This window comes from Aspergillus melleus (genome assembly GCF_016097325.1).
Source record: "Aspergillus melleus strain CBS 546.65 chromosome Unknown contig1, whole genome shotgun sequence".
NCBI lineage: Eukaryota > Fungi > Ascomycota > Eurotiomycetes > Eurotiales > Aspergillaceae > Aspergillus > Aspergillus melleus.
The window spans coordinates 4,924,361-4,948,857 of record NW_025763370.1 but is presented as its reverse complement, the minus strand read 5'-3'; the positions used below and the strand labels follow the sequence as shown (position 1 = coordinate 4,948,857).

At 51.7% G+C, this 24,497-nt stretch overlaps 12 protein-coding genes across 12 annotated transcripts; 7 read left to right on the top strand and 5 right to left on the bottom strand.

The window, feature by feature from the left end:
* Positions 1–49: 49 nt before the first annotated feature.
* On the top strand, positions 50–2,380 carry LDX57_001768 (uncharacterized protein; the record flags this gene model as incomplete). The annotated part of the gene is made up of 8 exons (XM_046083414.1): positions 50–338; positions 403–524; positions 587–733; positions 793–913; positions 962–1,456; positions 1,528–1,597; positions 1,650–2,191; positions 2,241–2,380. The coding sequence occupies 8 exons, from the start codon at positions 50–52 to the stop codon at positions 2,378–2,380; spliced, it is 1,926 nt and encodes a 641-aa protein (XP_045939371.1).
* A 12-nt stretch (positions 2,381–2,392) lies between these two features.
* Positions 2,393–3,032, top strand: LDX57_001767 (uncharacterized protein; the record flags this gene model as incomplete). The annotated part of the gene is made up of 3 exons (XM_046083413.1): positions 2,393–2,451; positions 2,510–2,602; positions 2,663–3,032. 3 exons carry the CDS (start codon positions 2,393–2,395, stop codon positions 3,030–3,032), a joined length of 522 nt encoding a protein of 173 aa, XP_045939370.1.
* A 220-nt stretch (positions 3,033–3,252) lies between these two features.
* Positions 3,253–4,230, bottom strand: LDX57_001766 (alpha/beta hydrolase; the record flags this gene model as incomplete). The annotated part of the gene is made up of 1 exon (XM_046083412.1): positions 3,253–4,230. The coding sequence occupies one exon, from the start codon at positions 4,228–4,230 to the stop codon at positions 3,253–3,255; it is 978 nt and encodes a 325-aa protein (XP_045939369.1).
* Positions 4,231–5,354: 1,124 nt separating this feature from the next.
* LDX57_001765 (RNA polymerase II mediator complex middle subunit MED9) lies at positions 5,355–5,987 on the bottom strand (the record flags this gene model as incomplete). The annotated part of the gene is made up of 1 exon (XM_046083411.1): positions 5,355–5,987. One exon carries the CDS (start codon positions 5,985–5,987, stop codon positions 5,355–5,357), a length of 633 nt encoding a protein of 210 aa, XP_045939368.1.
* Positions 5,988–6,383: 396 nt separating this feature from the next.
* Positions 6,384–8,146, top strand: LDX57_001764 (2,3-bisphosphoglycerate-independent phosphoglycerate mutase; the record flags this gene model as incomplete). Its single annotated transcript, XM_046083410.1, has 4 exons — positions 6,384–6,414; positions 6,475–7,212; positions 7,278–7,860; positions 7,939–8,146. The coding sequence occupies 4 exons, from the start codon at positions 6,384–6,386 to the stop codon at positions 8,144–8,146; spliced, it is 1,560 nt and encodes a 519-aa protein (XP_045939367.1).
* A 629-nt stretch (positions 8,147–8,775) lies between these two features.
* On the bottom strand, positions 8,776–9,388 carry YKE2 (tubulin-binding prefolding complex subunit YKE2; the record flags this gene model as incomplete). Its single annotated transcript, XM_046083409.1, has 4 exons — positions 8,776–8,835; positions 8,908–8,968; positions 9,037–9,232; positions 9,328–9,388. 4 exons carry the CDS (start codon positions 9,386–9,388, stop codon positions 8,776–8,778), a joined length of 378 nt encoding a protein of 125 aa, XP_045939366.1.
* Positions 9,389–9,513: 125 nt separating this feature from the next.
* On the top strand, positions 9,514–11,954 carry VPS4 (AAA family ATPase VPS4). The gene is made up of 4 exons (XM_046083408.1): positions 9,514–10,107; positions 10,169–10,501; positions 10,571–11,021; positions 11,090–11,954. Exons 1-4 carry the CDS (start codon positions 9,809–9,811, stop codon positions 11,309–11,311), a joined length of 1,305 nt encoding a protein of 434 aa, XP_045939365.1. The 5' UTR covers positions 9,514–9,808; the 3' UTR covers positions 11,312–11,954.
* Positions 11,955–11,957: 3 nt separating this feature from the next.
* On the bottom strand, positions 11,958–16,199 carry LDX57_001761 (putative spindle-pole body protein (Pcp1)). Its single transcript, XM_046083407.1, has 3 exons — positions 15,504–16,199; positions 12,592–15,437; positions 11,958–12,523 (listed from the first exon to the last, which is right to left on the bottom strand). Exons 1-3 carry the CDS (start codon positions 16,101–16,103, stop codon positions 12,286–12,288), a joined length of 3,684 nt encoding a protein of 1,227 aa, XP_045939364.1. The 5' UTR covers positions 16,104–16,199; the 3' UTR covers positions 11,958–12,285.
* Positions 16,200–16,414: 215 nt separating this feature from the next.
* Positions 16,415–18,809, top strand: LDX57_001760 (putative regulatory factor Sgt1). Its single transcript, XM_046083406.1, has 3 exons — positions 16,415–16,701; positions 16,763–16,962; positions 17,030–18,809. The coding sequence occupies exons 1-3, from the start codon at positions 16,437–16,439 to the stop codon at positions 18,383–18,385; spliced, it is 1,821 nt and encodes a 606-aa protein (XP_045939363.1). The 5' UTR covers positions 16,415–16,436; the 3' UTR covers positions 18,386–18,809.
* Positions 18,810–19,353: 544 nt separating this feature from the next.
* Positions 19,354–20,571, top strand: LDX57_001759 (uncharacterized protein; the record flags this gene model as incomplete). Its single annotated transcript, XM_046083405.1, has 4 exons — positions 19,354–19,639; positions 19,696–19,795; positions 19,853–20,036; positions 20,095–20,571. 4 exons carry the CDS (start codon positions 19,354–19,356, stop codon positions 20,569–20,571), a joined length of 1,047 nt encoding a protein of 348 aa, XP_045939362.1.
* A 459-nt stretch (positions 20,572–21,030) lies between these two features.
* Positions 21,031–22,148, top strand: LDX57_001758 (AMMECR1 domain-containing protein; the record flags this gene model as incomplete). Its single annotated transcript, XM_046083404.1, has 2 exons — positions 21,031–21,575; positions 21,674–22,148. 2 exons carry the CDS (start codon positions 21,031–21,033, stop codon positions 22,146–22,148), a joined length of 1,020 nt encoding a protein of 339 aa, XP_045939361.1.
* A 585-nt stretch (positions 22,149–22,733) lies between these two features.
* On the bottom strand, positions 22,734–24,178 carry cmk1 (serine/threonine-protein kinase; the record flags this gene model as incomplete). The annotated part of the gene is made up of 4 exons (XM_046083403.1): positions 22,734–23,352; positions 23,429–23,759; positions 23,844–23,934; positions 23,999–24,178. 4 exons carry the CDS (start codon positions 24,176–24,178, stop codon positions 22,734–22,736), a joined length of 1,221 nt encoding a protein of 406 aa, XP_045939360.1.
* Positions 24,179–24,497: the final 319 nt, after the last annotated feature.

Here is a 24,497-nt window from a genome sequence, read left to right as displayed (position 1 = left end):
TCTCCTTCCTCTTATCTGTTGATAACATGTCGGTTTCGCAACGTGCATTATGGCTGACCCCTTCTATGAGAGACTCAGTCTCCTGATACTCGGCTTGCTGATCCGCTTGCCGTTTGTTGCTTCTTCTGCGAGCCAGGTCGACTATTCTCATTATGTGAACGTGTTCATGGGTTCTGAGGGCCCTTTCCCCGGTCAAAGCTACGGAGGTGGAGACATTTTCATCGGCGGTGCTCGCCCCTTTGGAGTGACCAAAGTCGGAATCGACACGACGGCAGCCAACTGGAGCACTGCGGTGCTTAACGGAGGGTGGACTCCAGATGGTAATGTTACGGCTATCAGTAGGCGACCTTCTTTCTGTCGTGGGCCCAGTGTCTTAACCCAAATTCTGAACTCTTTTCTAAGCTATGATGCACGAAAGTGGCACTGGAGGAGCTCCCAAGTACGGAATCATCCCCCAAATGCCCTTGACCAATGTTGCCTCTCCGGTAAACATACTAGACAATACTACGTATAGTCAGCCAAGGGTAGGTGAGCATGCTGTACAGTCATGTTTCCCTCGTGGTAGACTGACGTGACGAGTTCATAGATCGGCAACGATACAGGCAGTGTCGGATACTTTAGAACGCAGCTCCAGAATGGGGTTGGAGTAGAACTATCGGCGTCTCGACACGCTGCAATTGTTCAATACAACTTCCCTAAAGGCGAGAAGCATGTTCTGGTTGATCTGTCCCATGTAAGCATTCACGGTATGCGTACAGATTCTCGAATATCTCTAACTCAGCCTGCTCGTAGTACCTACCAGGCTCACCACAAGATCCCAATAGTCAATTCTACACTGGCGGGGAAATTCAGCTTGAGGAGAATGGTCGAAAATATTCGGGACATGGGACCTACGGTGGCGGTTGGAATAACGGTTAGTGCTCCTATCATGAAGATGCTGTGTTACTCACTTCAGAGATAGGCGCACCTTTCACGGTTTATTTCTACGGCGAATTCTCGAAAACTCCTCATGAAGCGCGCCAGTTTACTGGAAAGAATACAGATTCCGGCAATGATGACACAAGCTACCCAACATGGGTCGACCAGTCCGATAAAGCGACATCGGGTCCTATGAATGATAGGGTTGGAGCGCTCTTCAGTTGGGAAGACGACAATGCTTCTCAAATAAGCTATAGAATCGGTATCTCTTTTATGTCCATCGAGAAAGCTCGTTCATATGTTGCTGATGAGATTCCTTCATGGAAGCTCAAAGATACGATCACGTCTGCTGTGCAGGAATGGAACGAGGACGTGTTCAGCAAAATCCAAGTGCCCCTTGACGAAACAGCCAATGTCACACATGTTCGGCTACTGTATAGTTCGCTCTATTTCATACATTTGATGCCGTCTGACAGAACCGGCGAAAACCCTCTCTGGGTGTCGGACGAGCCGTACTGGGATGACTTCTATACTCTTTGTATGCAGATCTGCGTCTTTTGCCTTTCCTCCATACTGACTTGACCAAAGGGGATATATTTCGCTGCACAGTCAGTTTCTATCACATCTTACAGCCTGTATACTACGAGTCTATGATTCGAGGATTGATCGACATCTGGAGGTACGTCCTGTCTACAACGGTGCAAGAAGTTCACTTGACTAATATCGAACAGGCATGAAGAATTCCTGCCAGATGGGCGCTCCGGAAACTGGAACGGACTGGTTCAAGGAGGCTCTGATGCCGATAATATGTTAGCAGACGCTTATGTGAAGGGACTGCGTGGGGCAATCAATTGGACAGATGGCTACGCAGCCATGAAGACCGATGCAGAAGTAGTCCCAGAAAATACTTTCGACGCGACCGACACTTCAGCAAGTACGAAAGAAGGCCGAGGGGCTCTCAAAGACTGGCTGGAGCTAGGATATGTGTCCCAGGACCGAAGCACTCGTTGCATTTCGAGAACTGCCGAATATAGTCTAAATGATTTCGCTCTCAGCCAGGTTGCGGCGGGTGAAGCACCCAGCGATCAGGCAAAGTATCTCCGTCGGTCTGCGGGATGGCAAAAGATATGGAACTCTGATGTTGAGAGCTTGGGCTTTACTGGCTTTCTAGCACCGCGGTTTTCCAACGGCACGTTCAATAACAGTGGATATGACCCACGATTGTGTTATGAGTGCGGATGGCATTCTTATACTTACGAAGGTGTACCATGGGGTAAGACTTTGCTTGGTAGGAGCCCACGTTCTTACTGACCCTTTTTTAGAGTATTCTTTTGTCGCCCCTCATGATATGGAATCGCTCATTGATCGTATGGGTGGCCCCGATACCTTTGAGTCCCGGCTTGATATGATGGTCAGACGTCACTCCCACAGTGACTACAGTTCTTGCTTACATCTCACATAGTTCAAAGCCAATATGTCTGCTCAAGACCTCGAAGCGAACGGTGCCGGAATTACCACGATAATGAACATTGGGTACGAATCAAACTGGAGCAAGTCCCTGCCACAGGGAAACACTGACCCGTCGAACCAGAAACGAGCCCGACTTTGCAACTCCCTATCTATATAACTACATCAACAAACAAGCAAAAAGCGTTGAGAAATCCCGCAATCTTGGACACCAGTAGTACGTAACACACCATTACCCCCGCATATACGCGCTCTCTAACATGGATGAATCTGGTAGCTTCAGAGATGCCACATACGGGGTTCCCGGAAACAGCGACGCAGGGGCAATGAACACCTGGCTCGTGTGGCAGATCCTGGGAATCTACCCCGTAGTCACACAACCCATCTATTTGATCGCTTCACCTTGGTTCCCGGATCTGAACATGACAATCAACGGGAACCAAAGGCTGCGAATCACGGCCACGGGACTGGATCAAGGGTACTACGTGCAGAGTGTCAAGATCAACGGAGAGACCTGGTCGAAGAATTGGTTTGAACATGATGATTTGATGGCGCAGGGTGGAACGATTGAGTTTGAACTGGGCCCGGAGATGAAGCATTGGGATACGGACAGCGTTCCGCCGTCACCCGGACATGTTGTGTTGTAGTTGTTCGAGAGTGATGCTACCCTGAATTACATTTTTGATGGTCAGCTGTTTCGTGAAATATAGCTAGGTGAAGTATGCCAGGACATCAACTGAGTCAATGAATCTTATCTTATCGAAGTCATCGGAAGCATCTGTATCTCGACTCTTTAACACGACATCGACAAGCAAGTATATATATCCCCAGCATGCATGGATAAGTCCACTAAATGCCTAAAACCCTCTAAGCCCTACTGAGTAAATCCTGTAGCCATTCCAACCGCGCCCGAGCAGCCCGACGAGCGATCGGGGCATCAGGCACAAACACATCAAAACCATGCCAACAACCCGGCCACACATGAAGCTCCGTCTGCACGCCGCACTTCATCAGGGCATTGGCATACTCGATACTCTCGTCGCGGAACACATCCGCCGAACCCACGTCGACGAAGGCCGACGGTAAGCCATTAAGGTCCTTGGCGCGCGAAGGTACAGTGTAGATGGAAGCCCGCTCACGCTTCTCACCCAATGCATAGTTGCAGGCCACAACACTGTAGTCCCTCGTCCAGGGCTTGAGGTGCCCGAACTGATGGATGGAGACGGTCTCGTTGCTATCGTCTACCCACGGGTAGATGAGCAGTTGGCCCAGGATCTCGGGACCGGATCGATCGCGCGCCAACAGGGCGACTCCTGCAGCGAGATTCCCGCCGGCCGAGCCACCGGTGACGATCAGCTTGTGTGGGTTGAACCCTAGCTCGGCGGCGTGCTTGCTCATCCATGTTAGGGCCGCGTAGCTGTCGTCAAGCTGTGCAGGTTGCGGGTGCTCGGGTGTGAGTCGGTATTCGGCCGTCAGGCATACCGCGCCAAGTTTCTCGACCCATTCCAGCGTGGTTTTAATGCCCATGAAGCGGTTTCCCGATAGATGACCACCCATGTGGAAGTTGACGACCCCCGGGGTCTCCGCGACGGATGATGCAGTGAGAACGGGCTTCGGTCGGAAAATCGTTGCGCGCATCTGTCCAGTGGGGCCTGGGATGTCGATATCTTCGTAGGAAACCTTGTCTTCATATCCTCGGAGCACGTCTTCAAGTTTGAATGCGAGGCTTTCCCGGAAGCCTGCAAGCCCCTCCTTCGTGTCCAATGGGGCACCCTCGGGCATGAAATTCTGCACATCAGCCACGTCGGGGTGCAAGGGTGCGCGAGGTGGGTTGTTGGAGCCCATGGTGAAGCAGATGGTTGGATCTGTGGTAGAGGGAAAGAGTGCAAGTCCGTTATGGTGATGGATTGTATGACAGAATAGATGGAAGCCACAAAACTACAGGACGATCGGGTGTTCATGTGGCCTTCCCATGCTGCCACCAAGAGCAGCTGCTCCTATTAAATATGCAAAATTGCGCTGATCCGACGGTGATCTGCGACTTATTGTCAATGCGGAGTCGGCGGGGTAGAAGGCTAGGTAGCTACTACTTGATTGCGGCTGCATGTTGCTCTTCCCCGTTATGAGCTAGTACTGCTGATGGTGCCGTTTCTCCTGTCGTCAGAGTAGTATTCTTGAAATGTAATGCTTTCATTGTCAGCCTGAACATCAGGCAAGTCACCGAGAGTCAGCCAGTATCAGCCAGTAGTGTCGGAGGCCGTTGCATTTATTAGCGTGCATGTTGTTTCCAAGACATTGACCACGAGACTATCCGAGGCTAACGATAACCGAAATAAGACATACCCTTGTTCAGCGCGTTGAATCGCCGCTCATGACTGGGGTTAAGCCGTAGGAAGAGGTGGACGGAAGTGAAGAGATTGGTACAAAATAATATCATGTTTTTTTCTCTCAGGCACTAATCGACAGGTGAGGACCGCGGTGGCGTTGGAGGGGCTAACCTCCCGTTCAGATGCCCCCAAGGCTCTTTAAGCTTAAACCCCCCTTTCCGGTGTTTGCCCTGCTAGTGTTCGAAAATAGGGCCCGCCGAAACGTCCCTCACGGGCCGTTGGGAAGGAAACCGTGATGATGTCAGATTCGGTTCTAGCCAGGATAAACCTAACTGAAGAGAAATGCCAAGTCCCCCGCCATTAGGCATTTCAAACACGTCCATGGACATAGTCGAGTTCCCGTGACGTTGGGATAACTTGTTGGTACGGATTGAACTGGAGCGTTGCCTCGGTTGCTTTGTTCATTTGCCATTGCCGAACCACATCATATACCCAAGTATCATCCATCCAGCTTCTCAGTAAGTCTGACATCTTTTCCTGACGTGTTGAGGGTAATAAGTTCTTGATCCCTTCTTGGCTTGATCCGAAAGCCGTTTGGGGGGCGTGGCCGGTAGACAGTCCAGAGATTCCAAATTCATTGCTTCAGGGTGCTTTGTTCTTTGGCTTTTTAGAGTGTTGAGGAGCGGCTCTCCTGCCAAAATCAGCGATGACAGATTTGAGTCGCGCAATGCGATCTTCGAGTTCCTCGATTTCCGCTTCCTGATCGGCCACAGACCGATCGACATCAGGCAGTCCTTCCACGACCGCCTGCGCTTTCTGGACGCGAATCTTGATCGAGCTGACTTCGGTAGGCAGGTTCTTGATGTCCAATGGCGGAGGCGCGTTCGAACTCAGAGCAGCGATCTCAGCGGCAGCCGCAGCGCTGACCGGTGCACCAGAGGAGACGGACGGCAACGCTCCATCATTCCCGGGACCAGATTGCGACTGCTGCTGCGACTGAGCCGCACCAGCGGGTGTGGACGATGCTGCAGAAGGGCCGGCCGCTCCGGTCGGGTCTTCAGAGGGCCCTACCCCATTAGAGACTCTTCCAGGATTTGTTTCCGATGGCAGAAGTCGAAGGAGAAGACCGTGTAAAGGCGGGATGATGTCGAAGGTTTGTGGTGGAGGAAATGGAACGGGTTGCGGCGCGGTCGCGGGTTCTTTCACCAGGGGCGTCTCGGGCGCGACCGAGGATTTAGGCAGCGGAGTGACAACCGTCGGGGATCTGGAGGCCATAGTGGGGTCTCCAGGGGATGTCAACTGTTGAGTAAAGAAAATGCGGGATTGGAGACGGGGAAGAGGGAAGAAGAACTAAGACTGGGGCGCGAGAGTAGGGAAGAGTCGGAAGAGAAAGCGACCAGGCAAGACCGACGAGAACGGCCCGTGACGTCGGAGATCCCAAAGCGTCACCGGAGAGAAGAGCCCCTCCCCCTCCTGTTTTTTCTCCGGCTTTTCGCTCTCTCTCTTTCTCTTCGTCTTTTTCCCTAACCCAACCACTCTACCTGACCTCTTTCTTTTTTTCATCGAAATCTTCCTTTCTGTGAGTCAATCTCTCTTTCATTCTCCCAACTACTTCCCATTGAAGATTCGTCTACTAATTAACCGATCTATAGGAGTTTACCTCGCTTCACTATGGCCAAGGTTGATCAGAAGGTCGCCCTCAGTAAGCCCAACCCAATGCCACTTCTCCTCTACCGGCCCGAATGTTAACGTCTTCCACTAGTCGTCATCGATGGCTGGGGTGTCTCCGGCCCCGACCCCAAGGCTGTCGGCGATGCCATCCACGCTGCGGAGACTCCCTACATGTCCGGCTTCGCCGAGGCCGACTCCAAGACGGCCCAGGGCTACACCGAGTTGGACGCCTCGTCGCTGGCTGTCGGTCTGCCCGAAGGTCTCATGGGTAACAGTGAAGTCGGTCACTTGAACATTGGTGCTGGTCGTGTCGTCTGGCAGGACAGTGTTCGCATTGACCAGACCCTCAAGAAAGGAGAGCTGAACAAGGTTGACAGCATCGTTGCCTCCTTCAAGCGCGCTAAGGAGGGTAACGGCCGTCTGCACTTGCTGGGATTGGTTTCTGATGGTGGCGTTCACTCCAACATCACCCACCTGATTGGCCTGCTGAAGGTCGCCAAGGAGATGGAAGTTCCCCATGTCTTCATCCACTTCTTCGGTGATGGCCGTGACACCGACCCCAAGAGCGCGTCCAAGTACATGCAGCAGCTTCTGGACCAGACCAAGGAGATTGGCACTGGTGAGATCGCCACGATCGTGGGACGCTACTGGGCTATGGACCGTGACAAGCGCTGGGACCGGGTTGAGCTCGCCATGAAGGGTATTGTTTCGGGAGAGGGTGAAGAGAGCTCCGACCCCGTCAAGATCATCGAGGAGCGCTACACGAAGGACGAGACCGATGAGTTCTTGAAGCCCATCATCGTCGGCGGCAAGGAACGCCGTGTCCAGGGTATGCTTTTTTCTATGTGCATTGGTCGATCCTGATCATTGAAAGGCTAACCAATTCATCTCCAGATGACGACACCCTGTTCTTCTTCAACTACCGTTCCGACCGTGTCCGTGAAATCACCCAGCTGCTCGGTGACTACGACCGCTCTCCCAAGGCCGAGTTCCCCTACCCCAAGAACATCCACATCACCACCATGACCCAGTACAAGACCGACTACACGTTCCCCGTTGCCTTCCCCCCTCAGCACATGGGTAACGTGCTTGCCGAATGGCTCGGCAAGAAGGATGTCCAGCAGTGCCATGTCGCTGAAACCGAGAAGTACGCTCACGTTACTTTCTTCTTCAACGGTGGTGTTGAGAAGCAGTTCCCTGGCGAAGTCCGTGACATGATCCCTTCGCCCAAGGTCGCTACCTACGATCAGGACCCCAAGATGAGTGCTGCGGGTGTCGGCAAGAAGATGGCCGAGCGCATCGCCGAGGGCAAGTTTGAGTTCGTCATGAACAACTTCGCTCCCCCTGACATGGTGGGCCACACCGGTGTCTATGAGGCCGCTATCCAGGGTGTTGCTGCTACCGACAAGGCCATCGGTGAGGTCTACGAGGCGTGCAAGGCGAACAACTACGCTCTCTTCATTACGGCGGACCACGGGTAAGTTCTTATTCTTTATTTCCTACCGGGATCAAACGAAGCAGAGGCAGGAATAATAGCTGATCTTATGCTTTCTAGAAATGCCGAAGAGATGCTCAACGAGAAGGGCACCCCTAAGACCTCTCACACCACCAACAAGGTGCCTTTCATCCTGGCTAACGCCCCCAAGGGCTGGAAGCTCAAGGGCGACGGTGTCCTCGGCGACGTGGCCCCCACTGTGCTTGCTGCCATGGGTATCGAGCAGCCCGAGGAGATGACCGGACAGAGTCTCCTGGTCAAGGAATAGATCTTTCTTATATAGACTTGCTGTCATGTGTTGTTTAGAGACGGGCTGGGTGGGTTTATGAAGACACGAGAACACGGAGTTTTAATTGATACACATTGGATGTAGAACAAAGACAGATGATGATACGAGCGTCGAGGAAAAGTGAGACGAACATAGCGCAAGAGCATAAAGACTTGATTTCGCAGGTAATCCATCAATCGAGCTTGGCCGTAGTTCTTGAAGCTGCTTATCTCTACGATAGCATTAGAGTTTAATTTTGAGATCCTGGAGAAAGACAATAATGTACGCTCGCTTCTGCTTTCACCGGGGTATTCTCCAAAGTCCCACCCTATGCTCATACTGTCGTCATTTCTTCCCTCTTGGCCTCTATCTCGATTTATATAGATCCCAAGAGTCCAAGATGTAGCAAGGTCGTAGTCATTCTTGAATTCTCCCCGATTCAAGAATCGCTTTCCTCACAGTTGGCCTCATTAACCTAGTTGAAGCTCATCGTTCGTGCTGGCACCGGATATGGTGGCCGATAAAAAGGCCTCGACTTCCAACTCCCCACTTGATGTTACTCACTAACAGTCGCAGGTAGGAAGGCCGGAGGTTTATCTCGTAGTATAGATTGGGGCACGAGAGCGTGTTCAAGCGGATGCAGACGCAGCGGCAGCCTGCTGTTGGACTTGGCTTTGGTATTGTAGGACCTGAACGCAGCAGTTAGAATGTGATTCATGCGCCAGAGCATGCAACTGCCCAATAATCTTAAAAGGTCTCACCTCGGCTCGTTTCTTATCGCTCTTCTCCTGGTTGGCTTCGATTTCCTTCTCGATGCGCTTGCTATAAGGTCCCTCCGTCAGCTTTTCCCGGATCACTCTATTGGCGTTAGAGAGCGACGTGAGCCATACATCTCCTTCTCGATGAACTCGAGACGGCCGTTGACCGCCATCAGGGCCTCCTGCTTGTCCTGCTTCAACAAAACCGGGCCGACGAGCTTGTAAATGTTGGATTCGTCATCGAGCGAGTTGAACTCCTTTTGGACGCTTTCATTCTCCTGCTGTTGGGACTCGAGCTTCTGACGAGCCTCGACCAGTCCGTCCAGATCTGGGAATCGCGTGTCCGATCAGCTTTCTGTTCTGGGCGCTATGATGCCATCGAGATTCATTCCCGCCAGAGTGGACGAGAGACCACCAACGTACCGGTCTGCAACTTCTGGAACTCTTCCGAGATCGCCTGCAATTGCTTCTGTGCGTCGGCCATGGCGTAGGATGCTGAAACAACAAGAGAGGGGGAGGCAGAGAGGTGATGATGGAACGAGAGAGGGGCGTTGGCGGGGAGAAGAATTAATGGAAAGCGGAGCGGCAGAAAACAAACGGCCGCCTTTCCGCATCCTCCATTCCATCGATCATTCATTCCCCTCATATCTCTCCTCTGCTTTCTCATCATCATCTCTCCTCACTTGCTACTCATCCCCTTTCATTCTGCTCTCCGCCGCCGACTCTGCGAATTGAATGGATCGGTCCTGACCTGCATCTCCCCCATCACCTTGCCTTGCTTTGTCCGGAATTCCTTGCGCAGCCCATCCCGACCAAAACAGGCTGCTACTATTCCCGGCCGTCGATTGCCCTCATTTTAAACCAGCACCAGCCAAGACGCCATTCGAGAGACTCCTCCTTCAACATGAGCAACACGGACTTCCTAGGGCGGGCGATTGACACGGTTAAGAAGGCCATCGAGAATGACAACGAGGGCGAGTACGAAAAGGCCTATCAGCTGTACTACTCCTCCCTGGAGCTGTTCATGCTGGCCTTGAAATGGGAGAAGAACCCGAAGTCCAAGGAAATGATCCGCGCAAAGACGGGCGAGTACATGGATCGCGCGGAGAAATTGAAGAACCATCTGGCTCAGTCGGACGGGCGAAAGAAACCGAGCGCAGTAGGCGCCAACGGCAGCGTGGCGCAAGGCAGTGGAAAGGGCGGGTATGTGCTGAATATGACACCCTGTTGGATGACAACGTACTAACATGCGAGTCACTTCTAGGAAAGAGGAAGAGGATGGCGAGGATGCCGATTCGAAGAAATTACGGTCCGCCCTTGCGGGCGCCATCTTGTCGGATAAGCCCAATGTGCAGTGGGAGGACGTGGCGGGTCTCGAGAGCGCCAAGGAGGCCTTGAAGGAGGCGGTCATTCTACCGATCAAATTTCCGCACCTCTTCACGGGGAAACGACAGCCGTGGAAGGGTATTTTGCTCTATGGACCTCCTGGTACTGGAAAGTCGTATCTCGCCAAGGCTGTCGCAACCGAGGCCAACAGCACGTTCTTCAGTGTGAGCAGTAGTGACTTGGTATCCAAATGGATGGGTGAGAGTGAAAGGTACGCGCTTATAATCTATTCCTCTCTACTGTTTTCAGAACATCAGATAACTGACTAACTTTTTTACAGACTCGTGAAGCAGCTTTTCAACATGGCCCGAGAAAACAAGCCAGCCATTATCTTCATCGATGAAGTCGACGCCCTTTGTGGGCCCCGTGGTGAAGGAGAGTCCGAGGCGTCGCGCCGAATCAAGACTGAACTGCTGGTACAAATGGACGGAGTAGGAAAAGACTCCAAGGGTGTGCTAATTCTGGGCGCAACGAATATTCCATGGCAACTCGATGCTGCCATTCGACGTCGGTTCCAGCGAAGAGTCCATATCAGTCTTCCTGATATCAACGCACGGATGAAAATGTTTATGCTAGCAGTGGGCTCAACGCCATGTGAAATGTCGCAAGGCGACTACCGAACTCTTGCAGAGATGAGTGAAGGATACTCTGGTAGCGATATCAGTATCGCTGTGCAAGATGCACTAATGCAACCGATTCGCAAAATCCAAACAGCGACCCATTACAAAAAGGTATTAATCACCACAGATTTGTGCCTTTTCGGCTCTGGTACAACGAAATCGACTGACACTTTCTTTAGGTCTTGTTCGAAGGCGCAGAGAAATTAACACCGTGTTCGCCAGGGGACCGCGGCGCCGTCGAGATGTCATGGATGAGTGTGGAAGCAGAACAGCTACTCGAACCGCCTCTTGTGCTGAAGGACTTCATCAAGGCAGTTCGCAATTCCCGGCCCACGGTCAGCCACGAAGATCTCAAGAGAAACGCAGAATGGACCCAAGAGTTCGGCAGCGAGGGTGCTTAGTCCGTCCACGAGTACGACTGTCCCCAAACCCTCTGTCAAAGTTGAAATCGTGATCCTTCATTGCATGTCACGGGCTGCCTGATATATGCGTTTTCTTGTCATCTTCCTCACTGGACATAACTCTTGTCTGGTTGAAATCTTTCCCACCCTTCTCTCCCACTACTTATCTGTCTCTCGTCCTTTTTATCCATCTTATACATCTCCTCAAGCTCGGTGTTAGAAGCGTTATCGTTGTTAGGCGAGGCGAGGCGAGGCGTTGCAATTCTCTTACGAACCTAAACCTGTCTGTCTATTCACTCGGGTTAAATCAGTCCACCCTCACTGTTACAAGCCTTTTTCTTCCTCCTTTCCAGGCCAAAACCGCGCGTTTCTGTGTCTATTTCATGAAGCATATCATTGAAGAACAAGATTTTATGAACTTTATTCATTTTGCTGGATCGATTACCATGGTTGCCTCCTTTTTCTCGTTGGTTTGTCTGATGTTTTGTTTTCTTGTGACATTGTCCTTTGGAGAAAGGAAGTATCGGCTATTGGATAACACTGTTGTTGACTCTTTAAACCAATATACCATGTTAAAATGTCAGTTTTACTTCCAGGTCTTAATGACGTTAACGAAAATTCAAAATTTACTGAACCATCTTTGATATTTGAGAAAACAACAGAGATCAATAAAAGCTTCAGAGTATACGTATGCACCAAGGTCGCAGCAATAACACCGCCAGCCTCTCAATATAAGTAAAGTAGTAACATCAATTTTCCAGGCCCAAAAAAAACCAAACGCCTGCAGGGTCCAATGGAATCAAACCACAGATTGATGCAATGGGATAGATAGAGCATGTTGGGGGGAATCTCTTGGGGAAACAACAAACGTTCGTAAAAAGGAAAGAAACAAAGAAGAAAAGGGAAAGATCAGAAAAACCAAGGCTATCACACAAAATCAAATCGAAACATGAGGGGGTCGGGGTCATATTTATCTATTCTACCAAGCCTTTAGCAGAGCTGTCTTTCCGCTTCAACAGTTCGCCTTTGGCGCGTTTGAGACCCTCGCCTAGCTTTCGGGTCTTCTTCCATTCCTGGCTCATTCGCTGCATGCGCACGACGGCCTTAACCATGGAGATGGCGGTCTTGAGCTTCTGACGAGGCTCGCGGAGCATGCTACGGTCACGGGGCTTGACTCCCATCTCGGAGATCATTCGTAAGTCGGCGTCGTTACTATGAGAGAGAGTCAGTCCAAGTTATAGGGGGAAAAAAAACATATGGAGAGGGGAAATATGACGCACCATGCAACTCGCACTCGCTCGCCGAGTTCCATCAATCCCTTACTCCAGGCCAGATCACGACGGAATTTCTCCTCGCGCTTCAATCGAGCCCGGAGCCAGATGATCTCTTTGCCTAATCCCAAAAGTTCTTTGTCGTGTCGAGATTTGCTTTCCGTCCGAGACCCGATCTTTTCAACGGCCTGCTTATAGCGTATTTCAAGGGCCTCGAGATCTTTGAGGGCAGTCTCGGCCTTCCTCACACAGAAGGCGCGCTCCTCGCGGATCCGGCGAACCTGGGATTTGAGCTCACTCACGCGTTCATCTCGCTCTGAGACCTTGAGAGCTAGCGACTCGGCTTCAAGAGTGGAAGATTTGAGCAGCTCATGGAAATCCCGGTGGTCTTCCTCTTTCATCGCAGCCCGCTCTAGCTCACGATTCTTAATCTTCAGGTCGCGTAAAGCTCTATGCGCTTCGGACAACTGTTTGCGTAGACTTCGCAATTCCTCATGAACTTTGTCGGAAGGTGATGATTGAGGGGAGCGGGATTCGAATTTCTTCATCATAGTTTCGTGGAGATCCTTCTCAAGCTCGGCAATACGTGACTTGCAGTTACGGACAGCAGATTTCTGATCGGCCTCGCGCTGAAGCAATGTCTTCTCCCGCTTGCGTGCCTCGTCCAAGTTGTGGCGGAGCATGGAAATGTCTCCAGTCGCGGAGGGTTCGTTCTCTGTAGTGGCTTGTTGCTGTAGAAGAGACTCGAGGTCCTTTATACGCCTCTCAAGCCGCTGGACTTTACTCCTGGACAATGTGAGTTCCCTGTCTCTTCCGCCAGAGGCAGCATGCAGCTGGTCTTGGAGTTGGTCCACTTCGGCAGCGAGGCGATTCTCTTCCTCGGTGGCTCTTTCGATTTCGGCGCCTAGCTGTTTTTCGAGAGTTTCCTTTGCTTCCAACAAAGACGATCTATCCTCCTTCAGTCGTTTGAGCTCGTTCTCAAGGCGAAGGGTGGATTTCCGCTGTTCGAGCTTCTCCCGGTCGAATCGCGTGGTATCGTCAACTTGATTGTGAGCTTGGTCCAATTGAGCTTGAAGTTCATCACGCTCCGTTTCCATCTCGCCCATGGCGGAACGAAGATCGTGCAGCTCAACATGAGCATTAGCCAATTGATCTCGAAGCTTCTGCTTGTCGGCAAGTAGTTTTTGCAACTGGCCGTCCTGGTTGGAAGAGCCCTGCTGCATCCGACCTTTCGCATATTCTTGTTCTTCTTCAAGGCTTGATTGCAAGACGACAACTTCATCCTCCAGAGCCTGCACTCTCTCCTTCAATGCTGCCTCCTCGCGTCCGGCGTGACGAAGCTGTTCCTTTATAGAAAGAAGCTCACCGCGTTGTTCGTCGATGATCTCTCTCTTTCCTGCAAGTTCATCATTCAGTTCTTTGACTTGGCGGCTTAGAACAGCTTCCGAGTTGAAATGTCGTGCCTTCTCGCTATCAATGACTTCCTGCAGCTTTGTTTCTTTCCCGGAGAGAGTATGCTCCACTTGTTCAAGTTTCTCAATGGTGCGCTTGAATCCGGCGGCTTGGTCTTCTGCTCTGTCCTTCTGAAGTTGTAGGGTGCGCTTGGCACTTTCCCACCGGTCTTGTTCGAGCGCAAACTGGCCCTCCTTGTCTTCAATTTCATGATGTAGGGATTCGATCTCTTCTTGCAATCTGTCGACTTCTTCTCGGTATTGCGCGCGAATGATGTCCACGTTGTCCAGAGCCTGGTGCTTCCCCTGGTCCAGGGCCTGCTGCAGTTCCCGCATGTGAGATTGCGTCCTCGCTAACTCCCGTTGCAAACCGCTGGATTCTTCTGTCAACGCGGTGTGTCGGGTCTGTAATAGTTCTTTTTCGTCAACCTTGTGCTGAATTTCATCGAGTGCTTCTTGTAGCTGAGAAGCTATCCTGTCACGTTCCTGTTGGGCGAGATCTCGTTCGCGTCGGGCTCGAGCAGCATCGTCGTGTAGCTTGTTATCCTCGTCGCTCATAGCCTGTTGAGCTTTGCGGTACTGCTCCTCAAGGTGGGCTTCATTGCGCGACTTTGCTTCAAGCTCTTCCTTCAACGCGTTGGCCTCACGCTGTAGTTCACGCAGCTCTTCCTCGAGCTTGCCTGATTTCTCTTCAAGTTGGCGGTTCAATCCTTTTGTAGTGAAAGACTTGTTGGCCATCTCATCGTGCAGCTCCTGGAGGTTTCGCTCCGCCTCTTCTTTCTCTTGTGTTGCGTGACTTGCTTCGTATTTCGCCTCCCTCGCCTCAGTCCGGGCCTGGTCGAGAGACTCCTGCAGCTCCTCCATTTGCTCCCTGGCACGTTGAAGTTCTGATTCGAGTTCGGAGAGGGCATCGTTTTCTTTATTGTCTCGATCCTTGAGTTCCTCGATTTCCTCCTCGCGTGCGTCGATTGTGCGGTCCTTCTCCCTGAGTGCGGCTTCCAAGTCCTCAACTTCATCACGGAGTTTCTCGGTTTCTTCGGATTGTCTGTTTTTGGCGGTTCGCAGCTCCTCCTGAAGGTCCCTTACTTGAATTTCTCGCGATTCGAGTTCTTCGCGCATCATGTCCAATTCCCGTTGCACCGTTTCGTCGGTCTGCTTTCTCCTAGTCTTCTCGCGATACTCTTGAAATTGTACACGATAAGATTCCAAATCACGTTCTGCTTGTTGGAGGCTCTTTTTGTATCGGGATATGTCGCGTTGCATCGTTAACTTGGCCACCTTGAGTTCCGTATTTTCCTTGACAGCAGCTTGGTTGTACGACGGACCGGCCTTTTCGATTTGCTCTTGTAGGTAATGAATCTTCAATTTCAACCCGAAATTATCCTTGTCGAGTTTATCGATCATCTAAGGGAGTCAGCATAGCCCGTTTCACCTAGAACATCAAACGCGGAGCCAAAAGCGAAGACATACCTTTTCCTGTTCCTTCAGCGTCATGTTTTGTCCGTCGTTCAACATCCCATCCCTGCCCAATCCCGCTAGCGGGGTACTCTGGACACTGCTGCTCGCGACCTGCGGCAAAGGCGTCGGTTGGTCATCGGTCGCGTCTTCTTCCTCGTCAATATATGTCATCTCTGGCGGTAGCCCGGGGGTGTTCGCATTGCTTCGGTAGGTTTTGCTCAGGTAGGCCGGTGTTTTCATGCCGCCGGTTCCTCGCGTCGTCGACATGTTCCTCAAATAATTGTTTCTCGTGGCGCTTTTCATCAATGGCGTGAATTCTCCGACGGCGGGCGCAACTGTAGGAAGGTGCTGCCGGTTGTTCAACGCGCTTTTTGTCGACTTGGGACCGGAGCCTGCACGCGGTGTGCTCAGCTTGAACGAGCCGGACGTGCGTCTCCGGCCTTCGCCGATACCCTTGAGTATATCCTCATCCTTTGACGGCGTCTGAAAGGAGTTTTCTACCGAATCGAGAGCTGAAAGGTTGTGTCGTCCTACGCTGCGAAACCCGTTGGTCAGGTAAGTCGCGTTTCCGTCAATTTCGGTGCGCGGGGTGTCGATATAAGGGAACGCCATTGTTGACGCGGAGGACGCGAAAGGGAGCTGATGACGATCAGGGACGACCAGGTAGAGGCCATGCAATGGGCGACGCTTCTCAACGCCGGGCGTGGGAGGGAAGAAGCAGCGAAAGACGCCGTGGCAGTACAAGTTTGGTTACCAGACGTGTTTTGGGCGGTGAATCCCGGCCTTGTTGACATCTATCCAGATCCGGTTAGCCCGCCAAGTCACGGGGAGTCGGCCCGTAAATTTCGCGTTTCGATGAAGTCATCCGTATTTTACCTTCTTCTTTTCTTCCTCGTCCAAGGCCTCCTCTTCAATCGTCCTCCCTTTTGAGCATTTCGGAGCGCCATGAATCCCATGTCCGAAGAGGACCTCGCATGGTTCAAATCCACCTTTCGTCCGATCCCCAAACCTGAACTCCCCGACGACAGTATCGAGTATGCGCTGTACTACATCCCCTCGGACCCCGCCCCCGCCGTCGTCGATGAAGTCGCCGACACCAGAGCGCGATTAGTGGATGTGCAGCGCACGGCGGCGGAATTAAGCAAGAATCTTTTGAAGGACTACATCTGGCAGCGCGATGGGTTTCGCCTGGAGATCTCCAAAGATGATGGTACGCAATATCACTGGTTTTACAATACCCTGATCGGAGTAGTTCCGCTGAGCTAGATTAGGTATCACCTCGTTGCGCGGGCGCACCAACTTCGGAGACTCGATTGAAGATGAATGGGTCATCGTGTACATGCTGCGTGAATTGACGAAAAAGCACAAGGATATTTGGGCCTCAGTTGTGGATAGCGACGGCCAATTTCTGCTGGTCGAGGCTGCGGCTACTCTACCTGCCTGGTTGGAACCTGAGATAGCAGATAATCGAGTAAGTATCTGTGCCTCATGCGGCGATGCCAAATGGGTCTGTGCCAGTAATCTAACCCAACCTCAAGGTTTGGATTCACCAGGGACAGCTCGTCATAATAAAACCGAAAAATGCGAAAAAGGGCACGGTCACCGAAAAAATATCCCTCCCCGAATCCATGAAGATTATCAAACAAGAACCCGCTCGCCTCATGCGATCTACCATGATTCAAGAAGAAGCATTCTACCGTTTGCGGAACTACCCTAAGCAGATCAGCGAGAACCTTCATTCGGCTCTAGTGACGATTCCTCGGAAAGTCGCCTACCTATTAAACCAGAAACCTGCCTACATCTCGGCAGCAGTAGAATCCTTCTACCTTCGGGATCCGATCGCTTTACGTCCGTTACGAACCAAGGATGCTAGCAGCTTCGTATTTCCGCCCGAAGATCTAGTCACCGTTAGCGTACGATTCACAAGGGTTGGTTATGCGCAGCTCAAGAGCCAGGATTTCCCGGCTCCCAAATCATGGATTCCCAAATTGCCTACCAAGGACGATCAAAAAGCCTATGATCGTGCAGATATTGGCATGAAACTCTCCTGTGGGTTTGAGATGCTCCTGACCGACCCACAAAACCAAGACAAACCACATGTGAGAGAGATTAAGCTCGTCTTGGAGGATTTAGAGACAGGGGATGATAGCTTGCCGACAGATGAGGAGATCGACAAATGGGAAAAGCGTGAAGATGATGAGAAATGGCTGGATATCAGCTTTGAGGACCTCGATAGGGAATTGAAAGGTAAAGAGAAAGGCGGTGCCAATCACGATAAAGGCGGCTTTGGCGATGCAAATGCTCAAGAAAATCTCCAACGCATCGTGGCGCGCTTCGAAGAATTCCTGAATGATGACTCGGCTGGATTCGAAGGCGCTGATTTCGTTGATGATTACGGCTCCGACTCTGACAATGGCGATGATGACGATGATGAAGTGAGCAGTGATGGTGAGGACAAGGAAGCCTCTTTCGACGAGGAGGAGTTCACCAGGATGATGAAGGAAATGATGGGTCTGCCATCTATGCCTGGCCTACCGGACTCCAAGCCCTCAACATCGCGACACGGAGTGGAGGAGTTAGGCGACGACTCGGAAGACGATACTGAACAAATTAAGCAGTTGTCCAAGGAAATGGAAGCTGAATTGAGAGGCACAGGAGTTTTGAATCTGAATCGCCCCTCAGGCAAACAAGCCTTGTCAGATGAGACACCAAATGATGCGCAAGCTGAGAACAGCAGAAACAATGAGGGCAACGAGGCAGATGAAGACATTGATATCAATCTCGCCAAAAACCTCCTGGAAAGTCTCCAGGGCCAAGCCGGCAGTGCGGGACCGGCGGGTAACATGCTCTCGATGCTGAACTTGCAAATGCCTAAGGACGATCGCCACCGCTGATTATGTAGCTCATACTGGACAAAACAGAGTCGACTACCATGATGATATGTTCGTTCCAGACACTTGGATTGGCAATCTATGATGCCTCCGCCGTGAAACAGAGTGAAACAGCATACTGTTTAGCATTCAGCTTTGCTTACTGAATACTCTCGCCATCACATAATGACTACCTGACCGCTACAGGCTACACTCAAAGGCCTTCAAAGAATAATTTCACGCTCGGTGCAACCAAGTCGCACTTGTTGACAACGTACGGTTGAGACCACAACCAGCTTAAGGATTTGACGGTATTCAATAAATTTCGAGACCGCCAAGCTTGTCTTCTCGGCCCATGATCAATTACCTTACGCGGGATATGCTAGGGAATCATATATAGTGCCCTGTTATGACGTCGCAAGTTCAAAACAGCATCCACCTAACGGGAACAAAGTTGATTCTGATTGTTGTTGCTTTCTAATGCCATGTTAAAATATGATAATCTCAATCACTGAAGGCTCCAAAAGATTGGAAAGCCCGAACACACCCCTCTGGAATTTCTATATGATAGAGGAGCTCATGATATATACTTCAAACCGTCTCTAGCCCCAATCACATCCCCATCGCAAATGGTTGCAACGTCTTAGAAACCGACATCGTCTTGACTCCTCGCATTGGCAGTACCCACCAGCCCCACAAGCATGTCCATTCGGATGCTTTGCTCTTAGGATCAGAGGCAAATAACTAGTGAATTGGAATCTTTAATAATCTATACCGACTGAACTTTACTCCGTGGTTTCCACAGTTGAAATAGGCATTGGTCCTTGGCGTTGACTATGACCTAGGGGAATCAACAACCCTTCCTTACCCCAATTTGGGGATATGTCACGTTCTCAGATGCGTGCGACACCACATCATGTTGCTTTTATACTTCGTCCCAACCGTACTTCTTAGTCTTTATTGAACCAGCCATACCACATTCAACGACCACCATGGCGCCAAAGACAATGAAGGCAGTCCAGATCCAAGAGTTCAACGAATCTTATCATATCTCCGAAGTGCCCGTCCCCAGGCCCAAACCGCACCAAGTGCTTGTCCGCATTAAGGCCGCGGGGTTCTGTCATACAGATCTCATGGCATTGAATGGCGAGTTCAACTCTAAGTTGCCATTTATCGGTTCTCACGAGCCTGCGGGAATTATTGAGGGGATTGGGTCCCAGGTAACTGGGTTTACGAAGGGTGATAGAGTCGGGTGTATCAATTTCGATACCGTTTGTGGTATGTATGCAGGTCAAACTATGGAGGAGAATACTAATGTTTTCCTTCATGTATAGGAAAATGTCCAGACTGCAAAGCAGGTCTTCCGATTTATTGCGATAATCCGCTAATGAAGGGACTGACTGCTGACGGTGGCTGGGCAGAATATATGGTTGCGTAAGTCAAGCCACTTTCTATGTCTCTTCTAGTCTAACCTAACTTGTGTGTCTATAGAGATGCCCGTTTCCTTGTCAAACTCCCAGATGACATGGAGTTCAAGATTGCAGCACCCTTGATGTGTGCCGGTATTAGTATCTATGGAGGGATCGTTCGAGCAAGCGTACCCAAAGGAGGATCCATTGGAATAGTGGGAATCGGTGGACTCGGCCATATTGGTACCCAGGTGGCCAAATGCATGGTAAGACAGTTCTGTCTCCCAAAGCGATCTACATTCATCCATTAACCAACCTGGATAGGGCTACAAAGTAGCAGCCATCGATGTGAAGCAACCTGCTTTGGACGCAGTTGCATCTTATGCCCACAGCCCCGATATTTCAATTCTGGCAACGGATCCTGTTGAAAAGTCGCTGGATAAAATCAACGCAGTGATTTCCTCGGCTTATCCTGGCCTGGACGCAACCGTACTTGCCACGGATCATCCGTCGGCTTTTGAGCTAGCGGCAGCTCTCACTCGCAAACATGGCACAATGGTGCTTTTGGGCCAGCCTGAGAAGGGTATCACAATGTCTTATATGACCACGATCTACAAGGACATCAAGCTGGTTGGGTCCTTAGTTGCCGACACGGCAGAGGCACAGGAGCTGGTCACGCTCTTCCACCAAAACAAACTGGACGTCGAGGTCAAGGAGTGGAGGCTGGAGGAAGCGGAACAGATGAAGCAGGAATATCTAGCGGGGAAATCGACAGGAAAGAATGTCGTTGTACTTGAGTAAACCTAGAGACGAGAAGAGCAGACGGCGACTCAATCATGACTAAAACGCAGATATCTCCGAGCACGTGACGTATGAGGTAATCTGCCTGCTCGCCTCCTTCTCTTCCCTCCTTCTTTCTCTCTCGTCTTTCCCCTCTTCTTCCCCCGCTGCACCGCTGGTTTGGTTGGCTTCCCTCGGTTTAGCCTGACTTCGTGGCTTCGGGTCTGCTCCAAGTAGTGACATCGCGGGCATTTTGCGCATGACAATCAGCTACAACATCGGTCCAGTGACCCCCGTCAAATCCACTTGCTTCGTACAATCCACAAGGGATCCTTTTGACCCGCCTTTCCCGCGTTTAGACAGTCTAAAGAACCAGAGGGGTACTGCAGTCCCCTCTACATCGCTCGGCTCTGTGACTAAACAATAATCTGGAGTCCTTGATCGTCCTATCCCAACACGCAAAACAAAGGAGATAATAACATGGCAAGCCCAGCCCATTGCTATTTCTGTTTCGAAAGCCTCGCGGCGGCCTACGAAGAACAAGATCCCGTTAGCCTGGAGGTGGTAGAGGAGCTGTGGGAGCGACACGAGCAGTACAAGAGAATCGCCGCTCTCCAGGACAATGACGAGTCGGTTTCTCTGAGGGAGGATGGCGATGAGGACATCAACCAGCAGATTGTAGATGAAGAGACCGGCGGTGGTGACGACGCAGGCTCTCGGTCTAGGAAGAACCCACCCCAGAAGATCAAGCTGCCCAGCGTGACGCGGCTGCAAAGTGACTCGAGTCGGTCGACCACGCCGTCCAGTGCGTCGAACAATTCGTCGCGTTCCGTCCTGTCCAGCTCTACAAATGTAACCACGCCGGGTTCGCAGTCTACGCAAACGGCTCCGAAAGAACGGCGATATCCGCTGTTCGTGACTTGGAATACATTGTCGAAGAGTGGTCGGAAGTCTCTCCGTGGATGTATCGGTACATTCGAGGCGCAGGAACTTGCTGCGGGTCTGAAGTCCTACGCCCTTACTTCGTATGTACCCCTGTCATCCAGGAGCAGAGTTCACGGCCCACAACCAGTTGCAAAGTTTGGGTCTAGTTCCTATATGCAGATGCTAACGAACCCGGCAGCGCATTCGATGACACTCGGTTTTCTCCAATTCCTGCATCTCTTCTCCCTTCCCTATCCTGTTCCTTAACCCTCCTAGGCTCCTTCGAACCGTGCACAAACGCCCTAGACTGGATTCTCGGCGTCCACGGGATCCGCATCTCGTTCATCCACCGCGGCCGGCGCTACGGCGCAACTTATCTCCCCGACGTTCCCGTTGAGCAAGGCTGGACCAAAGAGCAGACCGTCAAAAGCCTCATGGACAAAGCCGGATGGTCGGGCTCCCCCGAAAGTACTGCCCGGAGGCTCCTCCGCGGCAGCAACAGCTCCAGCAGCAACTCGAGCGCCAACAAGCCCTGGGAGCAGGTCTCCGACTTTCGAGTGGTCAAGTATCAGGGTCTCAAGGCGGCCGCCACCTACGCAGAGTGGCAAGAGTGGCGGGAGTGGGTTCTGTCTCTGGCAGATGGAAGTGAGAAGCTCCTTAGTCCGCCCGTATAAGACTGCATGCATGCACTTGCTGGTCATTTGTCGATCTGTCGTCGACCACGGGCAATTCACGGCCTTCCATAGGCTTTTCTCATAGTATAGATGGTGGTTTCGTTTGGCCCGGTGCCTTCGCAACCTCCAAGCGGTTCGATTTCTGGATGGTCCGGTTAATCCCGATTACGATGTGATGTGAGGGGTCAGCTGGCGTTTCCTATCTTCTGTTTTCATTTTCGGAGTCCAGTTATCTCGATCTATCTTATGGCACATCTTTCACCTAGCAGCTATGGAATCGAATTTCTCAAATTTTCAAACTCCTAAATAGAAATAGTATGGTAGGTTGGAGGGTAGGGATATATATAGCTTCGGGTGAGGATTATCGTTAGTGCAATCAACAACCCCAAGTCTAAGTAACTGTTTGTTCTAAACCATCCTCGTAAATCATTCCTATGCGTTGATATTTATACCGCTAACACAGCCTATGTATACCAATTTCCTAAAGGACCAGTCCTGCCATTGAATCCAACCACAATGTATATACCCGATACGAATAGATACACAGACAGGCAGGTAGAAAGCCCGTCTACTCATCCACAGCACTCATTTCTTCACAGCAGACCGACTCCACAGTCCCGCGACCGTCTCCTTAACCCGTCTCTCCTGTGCACGGATCTGCTCCTCAGTCTGACCACGCGCGTTCCCGCGACTATCGATCTCCATGTTACCGTCGTGGCCGAGGCCCCGGCCCCCACGCGCCGGCTGCTCCTCCTCGATGATCTCGTTGCCGTTGACGCGCTCAGGCTTAGGGTCGACGCTCATGATACCGTCCATCATCAGGCCGCCGCCCTCGCGCAGCTTGTTGATGGCGCGCACGGTGTCAATGGCCTTGTGCAGGGTGCGACGCGCGTTGAAGTTCTTCTTGACAGTCGGCAGCAGGTCCTCGCCGGTGCCGGACTGGTCGGCCGTTGCGTCGTACGGCGGGTTCACCCAGACGTGCTGCAGGGCTTCGTGTGCGGTCATCCGCGCGTCCGGGTCGACGGTGAGACAGCGCTTGATGAAGTCGCGGGCGTTTTGCGATACGCCGCGCCAGTACTCGAGCGGCGTGAACGAGTAGTCGGCTGCAAGGATGGCCTGCATCTCTTCCAGGTTGGAGTCGCGGTCAAACGGCGTGTAGCCGCACAGGAGGAAGTAGGTGATGACGCCGATGGCCCAGATGTCTCTGTGGGATGGTACGTGTGTTAGATCCTGGTGCTAATAATAACCTTCGATGGGGTGGAAAAGACGGGGAAACGTACACTGGCTTTCCATGACCGCTCTTTTTGAAGATCTCCGGCGCCATATACCCCGGCGTGCCGCAGGTTGTCGTGAGAACGTGGAACTGTTCCTCGTCCATGATGCGCGACAGTCCGAAATCGGCAATCAAGAGATCAGCGTTGTCTTCCGGCGTGCGAAACAGCAGGTTCTCCGGCTTCAGGTCACGGTGCACGATGCCGTGATCGTGCAAGTAGGCGACGGCCGACAGGATGGCGCGGATGAGATCCGCGGCGTCGGACTCGAAGTAGCTGCCTTTACGACAGATGCGATCGAAGAGCTCTCCGCCCAGCGCGAGATCAGTAACGAGGTATACTATCGAGACAAATCGTCAGCATCCAGCAGATAAACCAACCCAACAACGCCCACCCAGCAAAACGACAGAACCGCAGAACGTACAGTTATTCATCGTCTCGAAGTAATCCACCAAGGTCAGAATATTCTGATGACCCATCGACACCCGTTTCAAGATCGCGATCTCATTTCGAACCTATGACCAACACACCGAACCATTAGCCTCCACGCTGGACAGCGATCATGGCGACCGTAAATACCATGTGTTCCCGCCCCGCCATCAGCCGTTTGTTGATGACCTTGGCGGCATAGTAATGACCGGTATCGATGTGCACGCATTCCTTCACGACGGAATAGGAGCCGGCTCCTAGTGTCTTTCCGGTCTTGTATCGGCAGGGCTGGACCTTCGGTCGCTGGGCGGATTGCGCTTGGGACGCCATTTGCGGAGGTGGGCTGATGCCGAAGAAGTCGGGAAGATCTGCGATAGACGAAAGTGTTTGTGTTAGAAATACGCGGTGAGTTCGGGGATCGCCAGAGATTATCACGAACGAGCTTGAAACACAAAGAATCCGTATAATTTGCGATAGGCTGGACGCTCGCGAAAGCGGCTGTTGATAATGCGGCGAAGGGCGGGATGCGGGGTTGTCGGTGGTGGTGTGGCCTGGAATGGAATATATATCTACAGGTGAGGAAAAGAAGGGAGAAGCAGAACCGAAGGAGGGAGGGAGAAAAGGTTATGGAGGGAAGACAGAGAAGGTA

Coding starts and splice junctions, on each gene's coding strand:
- VPS4 (XM_046083408.1), top strand. CDS start 9,809: ATGAGCAACACGGACTTCCTAGGGCGGGCGATTGACACGGTTAAGAAG. Junction 10,108..10,168: donor CAAGGCAGTGGAAAGGGCGG/GTATGTGCTGAA, acceptor AGTCACTTCTAG/GAAAGAGGAAGAGGATGGCG. Junction 10,502..10,570: donor TGGATGGGTGAGAGTGAAAG/GTACGCGCTTAT, acceptor ACTTTTTTACAG/ACTCGTGAAGCAGCTTTTCA.
- LDX57_001761 (XM_046083407.1), bottom strand. CDS start 16,103: ATGGCGTTCCCTTATATCGACACCCCGCGCACCGAAATTGACGGAAAC. Junction 15,438..15,503: donor CGCTGAAGGAACAGGAAAAG/GTATGTCTTCGC, acceptor TGACTCCCTTAG/ATGATCGATAAACTCGACAA. Junction 12,524..12,591: donor GAGCGAGTGCGAGTTGCATG/GTGCGTCATATT, acceptor TCTCTCTCATAG/TAACGACGCCGACTTACGAA.
- LDX57_001760 (XM_046083406.1), top strand. CDS start 16,437: ATGAATCCCATGTCCGAAGAGGACCTCGCATGGTTCAAATCCACCTTT. Junction 16,702..16,762: donor GGAGATCTCCAAAGATGATG/GTACGCAATATC, acceptor GAGCTAGATTAG/GTATCACCTCGTTGCGCGGG. Junction 16,963..17,029: donor CTGAGATAGCAGATAATCGA/GTAAGTATCTGT, acceptor CCCAACCTCAAG/GTTTGGATTCACCAGGGACA.